Source organism: Danio aesculapii, chromosome 21, assembly GCF_903798145.1.
Source record: "Danio aesculapii chromosome 21, fDanAes4.1, whole genome shotgun sequence".
Classification (NCBI taxonomy): domain Eukaryota; kingdom Metazoa; phylum Chordata; class Actinopteri; order Cypriniformes; family Danionidae; genus Danio; species Danio aesculapii.
This window is the reverse complement of record NC_079455.1, coordinates 31,241,928-31,256,036: the sequence shown is the minus strand read 5'-3', so window position 1 is coordinate 31,256,036 and position 14,109 is coordinate 31,241,928. Positions and strand designations below refer to the sequence as shown.

The window sequence follows — 14,109 nt, the reverse complement described above, 5'->3', positions numbered from 1 at the left end:
TAATAACACAATCACTCGGAGAGCTGGAGCGCTCAGGGGGGCTTTAGTGGCTCATATTACAACCACTGTTTATGAAGACAATCACAGTCAAGCTACAGAAAGAAATGCTCTAATGGCTCGTTTCTATTGAGCGGTATGGTTCGTTACGGTACACTAGAGCAGTGTTTCCCAACCTTGTTCCTGAAGGCACACCAACAGTACACATTTTTAACCTCTTTCTAATCAAACATACCTAAATCAACTCATCAGAACATTAGAAGAGACTTCAAAACCTGAAGTTAATGGGTTCAGATAAGGAAGACATCCAAAATATCTACTGTTGATATGCCTCCAGGAACAGGGTTGGGAAACACTGCACTACACTATGCATTTATCTTTTTCAACTATTAGAAGTATGAAAATAATTAATGATACCATACCACTTTTTTAGGATTAGTTTGTAAGGGTATTGAGTTTTTTTCTATGCTATTGGTTTACAGAGAATTGTCACTTGAATGGTTGACAAAACAAGAAACATAATTTTTCATCATTTTTAAATACACTGCTGAAACATAACACAAAGACAATGTGCAGTGCAGTGATGAACATGGTGGACCCAAGTGTAAACAAAGCTTGTTGACTTCTTGCACTGTAAAAAATACTGGGTTCCACACAATTCCTTCATGTTGTCCTGACACAAATTAATTAGTTTAATAGTTTTTATGGTTAATTTAATACTTTTTATAAATTTAAGTCGATTGAACATTAATAAAAGTTAATAAGAGTTGTTTGGAGAAAATTGTGAACTTAGGAGGAAGAATAACATGGAGAAAACAGATGACTATGGCTCAGTTATACCATAGACAAGTTTTGAGAAAAGCTTAGAGTATTCTGTCAGATGATTCCCATTCTATGCACCACGAGTTTTATCTTCTCCCTTCTGGTATTCCATACAGATCTCCTATTAGTAAAAACAAATCGGTTCAAACTTTCATTTATCCCCTCAGCTGTAAAGTTTTTAAATTTAGGGTAGATTTTTATTGTACAATGTGTTTTGCGTATTATGTGTGACATGCTTGTAAGTTGCTACCAAATTGCCTTCTGGAAATGAATAAAGACTGACTGACTGATTAGAAATTGTGTTGTCTCAACTTAAATAAGTAGTTTAAACAAGCAGCAAAAGTCTTTTTTTAAGTTTGCGACAAACCACAAGAGGCACGAACTGTACAGAATCTGTTGTATGTCCTCTATTGTTATTTATGGGGCCATTCATACAGCATGTTGTGTCTAAATGTGCAGACAGTGCCACTTCTTATCTTCCTTTCTGTGCACACTTGCCGCTTTTCTACATTTTAAATAATAAACCAGAGCAGATTTCCCAGTTCTCGGTTGTGGCTGGAAGGGCATCCGCTGCGTAAAGCATATGCCGGAATAGCTGGCAGTTCATTTTGCTGTGGTGACTCCTAATAAATAATTGACTAAGATGAAGGAAAATGAATAAATTAATGAATGAATGAACTTGAGCGTACAAAAGACTTGTGAACAGCTTCTTCTTCGAGTGAGAATGACTCGATTGCAACTTTCTGGCGAACACCATGCCCACCTATTAAGGGTACTATTGGCAGTGGAAATGCAAGCATGATCAGGTTGCAGCGTACTGAACTGTACTCTACTGTACTCTACTGTACTTTACCACTCAAGGGAAATGAGGCATAGGTTTGAAGTTGCATGAATGTCATCAAGTTTTAAATTTGTGAAATTCTAGGTAAAGATTGAAATGCCTCATTTGTTTCATGTTTAGTGTCAATGTACAGTATGATCACCTAACATTCTTATATATTATAATATATTATTATCATTATTATTATTTTTCACCACTGAATAATACTGACCACGAGCCACCGTGTCGCCTACTTATATACATTAAATGTTGAAAAACTAGAAAAAAAAACCCTCAAAATAGCATCTTGGCAGAATACAAGTATTAATTTAGTTTAAATCTTACTCATCTGAAACTTTTTATCAGAAGTGTGTGTTATTATAGAATCTGAATTTGGATAAATGCTGGATTGTACCAACTCATTGTTGGGTCAAACCTAACCCAACATTGGGTTACTGTTTTCCAGCTAAATTTAAGTGCCAATGGCTGTGTTTGTATATTTGACCCAACATTGGGTTGCTACAACCCAGGATTTTTGTTTAGAGTGTACTGTATGAGCTATGGAGTTCGCATGTTTTCCCGTAGGTTTCCTCCTGGTGCTCCGCTTTCCCCCGGAGTACAAAGACATGCCCTATAGGTGAATTGGGTAAACAAAATTGACCATAGTGTATGAATGCGTGTGTGATTGTGAGAGTGTATGGGTGTTTCCCAGTACTGGGTTACTGATGGAAGGGTATCCACTGCGTAAAACATATGCCGGAATAGTTGGTGGTTGATTCCGCTGTGACAACCTCTGACAAATAAGAGATTAAGCCCAAGGAAAAAGAATGAATGAATGTATGTATGTGCCATGTTAAATGTGGGTGAAGTTGCTTTAATGTTCATGGTATTCATCTATTCATTCATTTTCGGCTTAGTCCCTTTTTTAATACGGGGTCGCCACAGCGGAATGAACCGCCAACTTATCCAGTACATGTTTTACGCAGCAGATGCCCTTCCAGCCACAACCGATCACTGGGAAACCACTATACACACTCATTCACACACATACACTAGCGACAATTTAGCCAACCCAATTCACCTATACCGCATGTGTTTGGACTTGAGGGGGGAAACCGGAGCACCCGGAGGAAATCCACGCCAACACGGGGAGAATATGCAAACTGCACACAGAAACACCAACTGACCCAGCCGAGGCTCGAACCAGTGAACATGCTACCCTGCACCACCGCGTCACCTGTTCATGGTATATACTTAGCTATTGTAAAAACAGCTTTGTGCTAAAATCAGAAATCCATTTCACAGGCATATGGCCGGAAGATAAAACATAACTCTCCCTTTCTTTCTTTCACTCTCTCTATCAACAGTGTACTGTATCTGGATTGCCGTCCCTTTAAACTGCCATTTCCTCTCAATCCCATCATGAATCTAAAGCCTGGGTACAAAGCAAACTGTCAACTTGAAACTCTCTCTAACAACACATAATAATGACATTCACCTCAAAATGTGGCACAAAATGAAAAACTGAATAAATGCAGGACGTTTGAAGATATTACTCAACAGAGCACAGAATGCTGGAGAAATAGCACAGATACTTTACAATGGACTCAGTGGAAAAATTCTTTCTCCTTTCATGCTCAAACACAAATTAAAATGGAAACGTGTATTAAATATTATTACAATTAACATTAACATAAACAATTGTGTTTGTTTTTTAAATTGACCTTAAACATACAGTACACTGCTCAAACATAACTATTAAAGATGCGACCATTTTTTCCCCCGTATTTTGACGCAGTTCCTAGAGAATTGGAACATTAAATGAGAAAGCAGTGGGCGTGTATTGTTTTTTCTACTGCATGCTGATTGGATGCAGTAAAGTAGGCATTTCATTCTGAAAGATTAGGAAAAAGGTTTCGGAAGAGTTAGGTCCAATCCCAGTTCTACCCCTAAACACTTCCCCTGTCCCAATTCTCTTTAGCTTGAAGGCGTAGGGCTTATGGGCTTAAGGGGAAGAGGTATACACCCCTTAGAAAGAAGATTTTTCAGGACCACATTTGAAACCATAGGGGTAAGAAAATTTTCCAGAATACACCATCCACAATGGCAGAGTCACTGCACCCGGAAGTAAGGAGATGCAGAAATTAGTATTTTTTGTCATTATTACGAATTTTTACAACAAACAAGCACATGTTTTAATATATTCATAACCGCGTTCGTGTTTTACCGTTATGCTTCAAAAAAATAAATAAGTAAAAAACACTAAATTTCGCAATCTATAATCCATAATCATAACTCCTTTATAGCAGACTCACAACATTCTGACACTCGATGACACACGAATACCCTGTCAGTAATGTCTAGTGGCTGGAAATGGGCTTTTTACAGTGTCTGCTACAATGATAATGTTGTTTTTGGTGTGTTTAGATAGATGAATATGGCTACTGTGTAAATGCACAGTATAATCACGATCTTATTGCCACATTAGATCGTTATGATGACATATGATGACGTATGCAGGTGTGGTAGTGCTGTCCCAATTCTTATGGTTAAATTTTGAAGCTCTTCCTCTTCACCCTCAGTTGTAAGGGCCAAGGGGAAAGGGAAGAGGAAGGGGTACAAAAATAGAATTGGTATTGGGCTGTTCTCTTATACGGAGTATTTAACTGAACACACAACCACAAAGTAAAATTAGCAATTTTAGATTACAAGGGGAAACCTTATTTATTTATATATTATTATATTTCTTAATGACACGCACAGATAAAATGTTGACCACAAAATTTGCAATTTGAGCTTAACAAAACCAATATTTTTAGTTTTGATTTCATGTGTACTTTAATCAAGCAAAACATCCATATGTCAGACTTTAATTTTTACCTGTGTTCACTTTAGTTGGCTACCAAAAATAAAAATATGACATCATCAGAACAAGAGGTGAAGTACAGATTATATTAAGATCTTTTAAAGTAAATCAAGCACATTAATGAAAGACTCAATGATTTATTAAATACATTAAAACACTTTGTATAAATACAAAATTGATTAAAACTGAATCTTTTGTTCACCCTTCCCATGAATTTATGTGATTTTACGAAGCAAAGGACAAACTTTCCATTGACTTCTACTGTTGTTACACTGAGCTAATGCTATAGTCTAACCCCTACCTCATAAATCAAAAGCAAATTCACAGAAAACCATTGCATTTTCATGAAGATATTATGTAGTCTGTGAACTAAGCTGTTTTCCTCAAGGGCTTTCCAATGTAGGCAAAACCTGGCAAAAAAGACCGAAAGTAACAAAGCAAACCCTAAATGTTTCGAAAGAAAAAAAATCAAACAGTTGTGGAACAATGAACAGATGAAATGGAGTGTGAAATACTCTAAACAGAGAGGCAGTTAGAGGTCACAATAAGACCAATTCACCCAAATTCAATAAAAATGAAAAAGGAAGTGAGTGAAAGACTGTACCTTAATCCCTCCACACTCCGCTGCAGAGCCTCTGTCCACACCTGTAATGTAGATACCCAGAGAGTATTCAGCTCCTCCGCGGATCATCAGACCCAAAGAGCGGCCGTCGTCCAGCACCAGATTAACCTGTGGAGAAGAAGTGATTAGCTATGCTTCATCCACCTATTATTATGTGCATTTTGGAATATCTAATATAACATTTTTTGTTGAGCTCGTTGAAAGTCTGTTCACATTCTAAAAGTAATGATTAAAGTAAGTAATTCAAATGTATTTATATGTATGTTTTAATATTCTGGGTAAGAACTAAAATACTAAAATTTATTAAAAATATATAATCCAATCCAATCTGTCAACATATGTAGATTTGTATATACGCACACCCTGTTTGCACTAATAGCTTTGTCATCAGCGTGCTCACGTGCAGTACAAACATACTGTTGAAGTCAAAATTATTTGCCCTCTTGTGATTTTTGCTTTCTTTTTTAAATATTTCCCAAATGATGTTTAACAGAGCAGGGAAATTTTCACAGTATTTCCTATTATATTTTTTCTTCAAGAAAATGTCTTGTTTGTTTTATTTTGGCTAGAATAAAAGCAGTTTTTAATTTTTATAAAAACATTTTAGGGTCAATATTATTAGCCTTATTATTATCTTTTTTGATTGTCTACAGAACAAACCATCATTATACAATGAGTTTCCTAATTACCTTAACTTGCCTAGTTAACCTTATTAACCTAGTTAACTCTTTAAATTTGACCTTAAGCTGAATATCTAGTTAAATCTTATCTAGTAAAATATTTTGTTCTGTCATCATGGGAAAGATAAAATAAATCAGTTTTCAGAGATTAGTTATTAAAACTATTATGTTTAGAAATGTATTGAAAAAGTAATGTGATTTTGATCATGTGATAAAGAGATCATGTGATAACAGGGCATGATGGGGTGGCATTAATGAATGAACCTGTAGACCAACCACACTGAAAAATATCTGCAGTGTTGTTTTGGTCATTCTAAAATCCCTTAGTAGAAGTCCTTCATCAAAGTGGTTCAGTTTGTTTCCTCCCAGAGCTGTGTTGAGCGATCTCATGCATCTAAAAGCCCTAGTTTTACGTTTTTTTTTTTTTTTTTTTTTGCCATTTTGTTTTCATCTTTTGAAGCGGAAGTAAATTATTACAGTAGGGAAAAATGTCCACGGTGGCTTCTTTTACCACAGCAAATTGCATTTTCCTTTTTGATTTTGCTGCCAGTTTATCAGGAAGTGAGGATTGTGTTTTCTTTGACTCAATGGATGGAAACATACTTTATATGCAAATGTTTTATACAATATTCTAGTTGAGCATAAAGCTAAATCAAATCTTTGGATGGAAGCCTCACTATTGTCTGATTAATAGCTGAAGCAAATAAAATACATAAAATGCACTCTTTGTCGTTTTTGGTATTTCATACAACACACACTTCTGTTCAAAAGTGGAAACTTTTTGAAGACAACCGAATCATGTTTTGTATTATAATTAACACAAAAACATCAAACAGCATATCCAACGATCTCATGGAAACGTTTTCAAACTTATTGATTTGGTGGCTAATTCGTATGAATTCGAGATTCAAGATTTGCTCATCCTCCAATGACTAATGGGTATAGGGGAGGGGTTTGGTGCCACACCTCCTTTTTAAAATCGTACATTTCATACGACTGAACTCTGGACTGAATTGTACAAAATAGCCGCTAAACAGACAAAACGTAAAATAGTTATGTTTCCTTGTGAGATCAGGCTGCCATATCGGTTTTCAACACTGATAACTTCCTGTCTCAGTAGATACCTTCTTCTGATGGAATATCGAAAGCAGCATAGATGCCATATGTTCTTTGCTGTCTTCTATATCCAATAATGTGCATTCAATTACTGACAATTAAGCTAAAAAATTAAAGATGGCATGATAAAGCTTTGCCTGGATGTCAAGTTTCTGTTTTCCACTTTTAATGGCATGTCTAGTGAGAAGTTAGTATAGAAAATACCCTTAGTTTTCACCAGGGCCAGACAGAATCTGCTGACATTTTTTGATATTTCTGCATAGAATTATGAATAAAAACATAAATAAATAAAAAAATCTGTGGATTTATAAAAACTTGATATATGAAATAAAAATAATACCTTTTTAAACTTTTATTTAATGTGTACAACGCAAATCCAACTAGAACCACTTATTTGGTAAACAAAGCAAGTCTAGCATATTTCTACTAAAAGATAGAAAATTTCACTTTACAAACTGTATTGTAAATAAATAATACAAACATTTTCATATTAGTCGATAATATTAGTAAAATTAATAACAAAAAAAAATTGAATAAATATACATTTACACACATTTACACAAGTAAATAAATATTCTCAATGATGGGCTAAAAATCTGTGGAAATTTGCACGCACAAATTCTGTGTGGGCCTAGTTATCACCTATCTATTTAGTTGAGGATAATTAAAACTTTATGTTGTCTTAAAAAGTCTGAAATCAGTGCTTAGAGTTTATGAATATCAGTTTTATTACAAATGCTGGGTACAACAGGGAAGCAACAAGTCAGCTGGCTAAGCTATAAGAACATTTGTAGAAAAAAATGGTTCTCTCTGAAATCATGTGACAGAAGATTTGCAAAAAAAAAATTAAATAAAATGTACATTTCATATTCATTCACATATAAAAATATTACTTCAGAAAATGTAGCAACTATTGCAGTTTTTATTAATAGTTATGAGGTGCGTTCGACATGAAGCAAGGCTGCAGCTGAGAGCCGATCAACGAGATTAGCCAAGTGCAGGCGGGGGCGGAGTTAAAAATGGAGCCATCAAGCCAGACACTTCGGGGCTCAAAGTTGCGGCAGCCATGATGACCAATCACATGGCATGATCATTTATTTATTTATTTATTTATTTATTTATTTATCGCAATAACAACAAAGGATTTACAGTACAAATGAAACAAAATACAGTCTCTACAAACTATAGTTCATTTTTCAACAATAAGAGAATTTTAGATTAAATTTAAGTAACCTATATAACAATATAACGAATAGGCCTATTTAACACAAAACAATAAGCTCAAATTCTAGGAGTTGAAACATCAGTCTTTAGGCGACTAGATGTTGAATGGTATGTCAATACTGTTCCAGTTCTTGTTGAATTTGCTAAAAAGGGGTTTTCATTTATTTACATTTATAGATATAAAACTAAAACAAGGTGTTGATTAAGTCTTAAACAATGATTAAGATTATTTTGGATAATGCGAGCATTTTTAAAAAAGCACTTTAATCCAAAAAGACTGAACAAAAGTAGCAAAATAAATGAGCTACACTTTCCTAGAAATTTCCCAGAAAGAGCAGGTACATCAATGTCACTTTTAAAATTTCTGCATTAATGCCTTGACAGGTTAAAAAAAAAAATTCAGAATCATTTTTTTTTATATTTAATAAAATATTTTTTTTTACTTAATTTGTTAAGAAAGCTTTATATGGGTGTCAGGATCGATGGTGATAATTATTTTATTACAAGTCTGTAAGACCTATTTGAGTTAATATTTAGATTATTTACGAAAATATATCATTTAAATCATTTATGGAGTTGAATACAGTAGTCTGTATAAAAAAGGCAGAATAAACCTACAGTATGCACTTTGCAAACAATCTAGTCATTATGAACAAATTATTAAACAAAAGACGATACTGCAGTAAAATATTTGTAGTCTTTAATAAGCATGAGGTGTACAAGATAGAGATGGTATAAAATGTTAATTGTTTGTATTGAAATTTGTTAGACGGAAGATGTCCAATAATAAACCCGAAACACACGTAGGTTGTTGTCATGCGGTGAACTCGGCCAATCGTGTAATATTGGTGTCGTCATCGCAGCTCGAGCAGTTGCTTTTCAGACGCTGCACCGGCTGAATCAGTCAGCTGATCTTTGAGCGCTGTCACATTACAGTCACGTGGCGTCGGCGCAGCATCAATCCGGACAAAATTTCTAATCAGCATGCACCACTTTAGGACAGATTTCAATCGGTCTGCGCAGCGCTGCATGAAGTCGAACGCTCCTTTCAATAGTGCTACATAACTAAAAGTTGACATTTTTATATTTTCATTGCCATATCAATTTTATATAATAACTTATGCCTAATGTCCTCTGTCATTAAATGTGTGTGCAACTCTTAGAACTAAGAATAGCATTAATCATTTTAACAGTATTTTTTTAAACCATTATGCAACTGAATGCTTAATTATCATTTGTTTATGTACTCAACTTTCCCCTCTTTGAAATTCTCACTGCACAATTACCACGATTATCTCAAATAACTGAAACATGTCAATTAATCTATAATTTAGATGGGTATACCTGCGGAGAAAAGTAGTGTCATTATATTATTACATCTAAAAAAAACTGTCTGTGCTCAATGTCTGCGTTTGTTTTGACATTTATATAATTCAATGATAATGAGACTTTCCGAAGTGCGCCTGAAGTGTCTGAACACTTCACACAGGCTCTCTGAAACGTGACTTTGACAGCAACAAGGAAATTAAAACATTTCCCACCTACAATTTGCTGTTCAAATCCACCTCTCAAATACAGAGCAGCCCTTACTATGTCCTACAACTATAATTCTTTCCTCTAATAACCCGTGTGCCTTGGCAAAGGACAGCTATGCTGAAGTAGCAGAAGGACTAATGTGACTCCACGACCTCTGCACAAAAGCAACTATAGTGCTGTGATTAGAATGCATCACGGAAAGCCTGCCGAGCCAATCAGCCGGGGTCACCATAGGCAGATCAATGCGACAGCCCTAGCTTATCCAAACACCAGCACCCACCAAAAAAAGCACCCGTTGCCCACCAGCTGCTTAAATGTTATTATATATATATATATATATATATATATATATATATATATATATATATATATATATATATATGATACAATGTTTCTGAAAACAGTGTACTAGCCCTAGCTGATATGATTTGCAAATGACCACCATTGGTTTTGAACAGGAAAAATGTCCACACATTAGACTTTGCAATTTTGGCGAAGAGACTCAAAATATACATCCTCATGAACTAAAGCAGACATATTAAGAATTGATATGGGGACTTAATATCATTCTTCAGTATTAAAGATAAATTAAAATTAAAGAATATATATATATATATATATATATATATATATATATATATATATATATATATATATATATATATATATATATATATATATATATATATATATATATATATATTTATATAGATACATTTAAAGATACTGATCAATTCTGACATAAAATTACATTTAAAAACAAGACAAAACAAAACAAGAAACAAGACAAACTGTCAACTGGGACAATACCATTTCAAATGGTACACTTTGTACTTAAAGGTACATGCAAGTACCTAAACGTTACACTACATCAGAGTTCTCAACTTCAGTGGCCTTGAGGGCCAAATATCAACCACATTAGATACAGGGCACCACTTATATATATTTGAACATTTTTTATTTGTTTAAAGAAGACTTTTGACAAATGAGACACATGGGTTTCCCTTGTACCTCCATTAAAAGCGAATTCACATTACCCTGCAGAGTTTAAAATCCAGTTTTCATTTTTATTATTATTTATTTTTTTGGTTGCCATTAAAGTACATTAAAATGTAATGAAAGGTCCCGTAAGGATTGGGTGGTGTTCAGGGTAGTCTTCATTTTCAAATAGAAACAGAAAGTAAAAATAAGAAATTTTAGCGTTTACAAATACAGGAAAAAGATAACAAAAATGGTGCCACTTCAGCCTAAACGACAGCTATGTTATGTTTACTTAGCCTTATTCTTTGCACAGTGCAAAAACAGAATACTGTGCCTGGATTCGAGCAATTCCGCCTTGCCTCCAAAACGTGGCCAGCTGCAGTAAATGAGTGTTCGCTTGCACCCCTTTGTTGCAGGAATGCACAAGATTCTCCTTGCAAGGCGCTGCAGTCGTGTAAATAAGCGATCTTGTTTCTCCCAGAAAGATAGCAGATTTTCCTCCGATGACTCCTCTAACTGAAAGTTTGAACAATATTCTTGCACTTCATCCATTATTTTGGCCATCTCATCTTCCATTCTGTGAAATCCACTCTCTGCTTTATTGCTGGTCCACTGCCATGTCCCCCTACAACCACCTGCGACCCACCCGCAATTAATCATATTGTATTTTTTTATTACCCGACCCACCCGACCCGAGGATTATTCGCAGCGCCTGCAGATATAACCGCCATTCTCGCATCACTAAAATATACCTTTTTGTTTTGTTGACATTGCAGCATGTTTTATGAAGCATTATAATGATTTGAAATGAAAATTGTGTGCTTCATAGCTATGTAATGGTATACTGGAGTCACGGGTCAGTATGTACCTCGATTTTTTTGGCATCACGGTTTGGTACGGGTACAATAGAACAGGAATAATAACGAATCTCCAGTACTTGCCTTCTCTGTTTATTTTGAACAGGCTAAAGTGTTTGTCACATTCCACCTGTTGAGAACCTTTGCAGTACATATTAGCACCTAAAAAGCACAAAAAAGTTTTTGTTTTGCTTTACACTGTCAGAAATAAAGGTTAAAAAAACTTTGAGTGTAAAAAGTAAAAAAATAAAAACAAACTCCCAGAAAAAAAAGGTACAAAGGCTGTCACTGGGATGGTACACTTTCAAATGTTACACTTAGAACTTAAAGATTACATGTTAGTACCTAAACGATACATATTAGTACCTAAACAAGACAAGACACAAAACAAACAAAAGACGACACAAAAAACAAAACAAGAAACAAAACAAGACAAGACAAAATAAGAAACAAAAAACAATACGAGACAAAAAAAAGAAACATAACAAGAAACAAAACAAAACAAGAAACGAGACAAAACAAAACAAAACAAGAATAGACAAAACAAGAAATGAGACAAAACAAGAAACAAAACAAGACAAGACAAAATAAGAAACAAAAAACAAGACGAGACAAAAAAAAGAAACATAACAAGAAACAAAACAAAACAAGAAACGAGACAAAACAAAACAAAACAAGAATAGACAAAACAAGAAACGAGACAAAACAAGACAAAATCACAAAAACATTTGCATTTTCACAAACACAATATGAAATCTATGTGCTAGTCTGAAATGTCAAGGTGGTGTAAGGCTGAACAATACTTTGTGTGTGTGTCATTGTTCATAATGCTACACATTTATGAATATCTTGCCCGTGAATGGCTTCTCGTATTTATTTATTTTTATAATATTCTTCTTTTAAAAAGGCTTTCTATGCAACTTTCTTTTCGGTGCCCAGGAATTTGTCAGAATTAGCCTGCAAATTGCTTCGCCGCGATGTGAGACTGAGCAAGCAGGGTAGTAAATCGAGGGAGATTTCTGCTGCGCTGTGCAGTACTGATGAAGTCGGTGCGCTACGCTTCTGCACTCGCTCTCAACGGCCCCGGGGCCTGAGAAAGAGAACGTGCTCTCCAATGGCCTTGGCAGATTTACACCTGGATGCACAGCTCATAAAACTCTCGCTATAATCACATTTAACAAATTCTGACGTGCAGATGAGAAAACAAGAAGTTATTGAGGGTGTGGAATAACTTGGGGCGCTGTGATTTTAATATGTAGTATTGAGAAATGCTTTTTGAACACCAGCATTAGAATGATTTTTATTGTGACTTAGAATGGCAAACACCACATATTTTAATACAATTTTAAGATTTTTCCACATCAGGTTTATTAAAGTATTGTGCTTGAATGAAATGAATGAAGTTTAACTGCAATAATGTCAAAATCTCATAAAATAATGACTGTAATGAATAGGTTAGATTTCCTTTATCCTGAACGCTCTACAGAGCTACAGTATTTACATGTTAGCATATGCACTGGATTACAGTACAAAGTAATCTTAAATGTACATAAAAGTTCACCTATAGAAAAACACAGGCATCACATCAGGACTTGGTATCAGCAGTATAAGATCAATTAGTTGGATCAGATCAGGGTTTTAGAAAATTCATTCTACAGTAGTAGTTTGGCAAACTTTTTTAAATGGAGCATTCTTAACATACATGTTTGTTTCCTTGTTGAGATCAGGTGACAACTGGACAGTATAAACAGTATCTAAATAGTTTATTGTTTAAAGGAAAAATGCATTGAGCTCCAAACAAAACATCTTTCCATTTCTTTTTGCTACTTGTTCAAACTACTTTTTAAAATGAGTAAACACCATTTTTCAGTTGAAACACAATTCTTAAGTTTTTTGGGGGTACAACTTAATTTTATTTATGATCAATCCACTTAAATTTGTAAAAAAATATTTAACTTAATCAAATTGTGTTGGGACAACGTGAAGGAATTGTGTGGAATTACAATATTAACATTTTAAAACTAAAATTGGAAAGTTTTTAATGCATTTTGCTTGTTAGTTTCCTAAAACATGATGTTTTTGGGACTAAAATTACATTTGAAAATAGGTTACAAAGTGGAAGTTTTATGAAAATGTCACTTTTGTCGTTTCCATGTAAACACCTGAAAACGTCAATGAAACGATGGTGTCATGTACGTGTTTAGGGAGTGTACACACCAATGGTGGCGCATAATGTATTGTTGTTGCTGCTCAAATTTTTGCTAACCATCCTTCAGCAAAGTGTGGATTTACTTAACATTACAACCAAAAGTGAAGACCATGTTACAAAAACAGCAAATTCTACATACACACAAGCGCCGATGGTATTTCGTCGCTTCCTTACAAGTACTGTTTACTAACAAGGTGACAGCACCAAATACTGACCTGGCATATGCAATACAGCATTTTTTGGTTATTTCGCAAATGTGTATATGGTTCATTATGAAAACGTTGTCAAAAAGTGAAACTTTTTAAAATGCAAGTTAAAAACTTTTCAGTTTTTGGCTACATTGTTGTCGCGTAAAAGTAAAAGAAAAGTTTACAAAAAA

At 34.5% G+C, this 14,109-nt stretch overlaps 1 protein-coding gene across 1 annotated transcript in view; it reads right to left on the bottom strand.

Moving 5' to 3' along the window:
- Window positions 1–14,109, bottom strand: part of LOC130215059 (whirlin-like) — a 180,725-nt gene that overhangs the window by 49,790 nt on the left and 116,826 nt on the right. Inside the window, exon 4 of the mRNA XM_056446946.1 lies at window positions 5,110–5,235. Within this exon, the coding sequence (XP_056302921.1) occupies window positions 5,110–5,235 (126 nt within the window). The remainder of the gene's footprint in view (window positions 1–5,109; window positions 5,236–14,109) is intronic.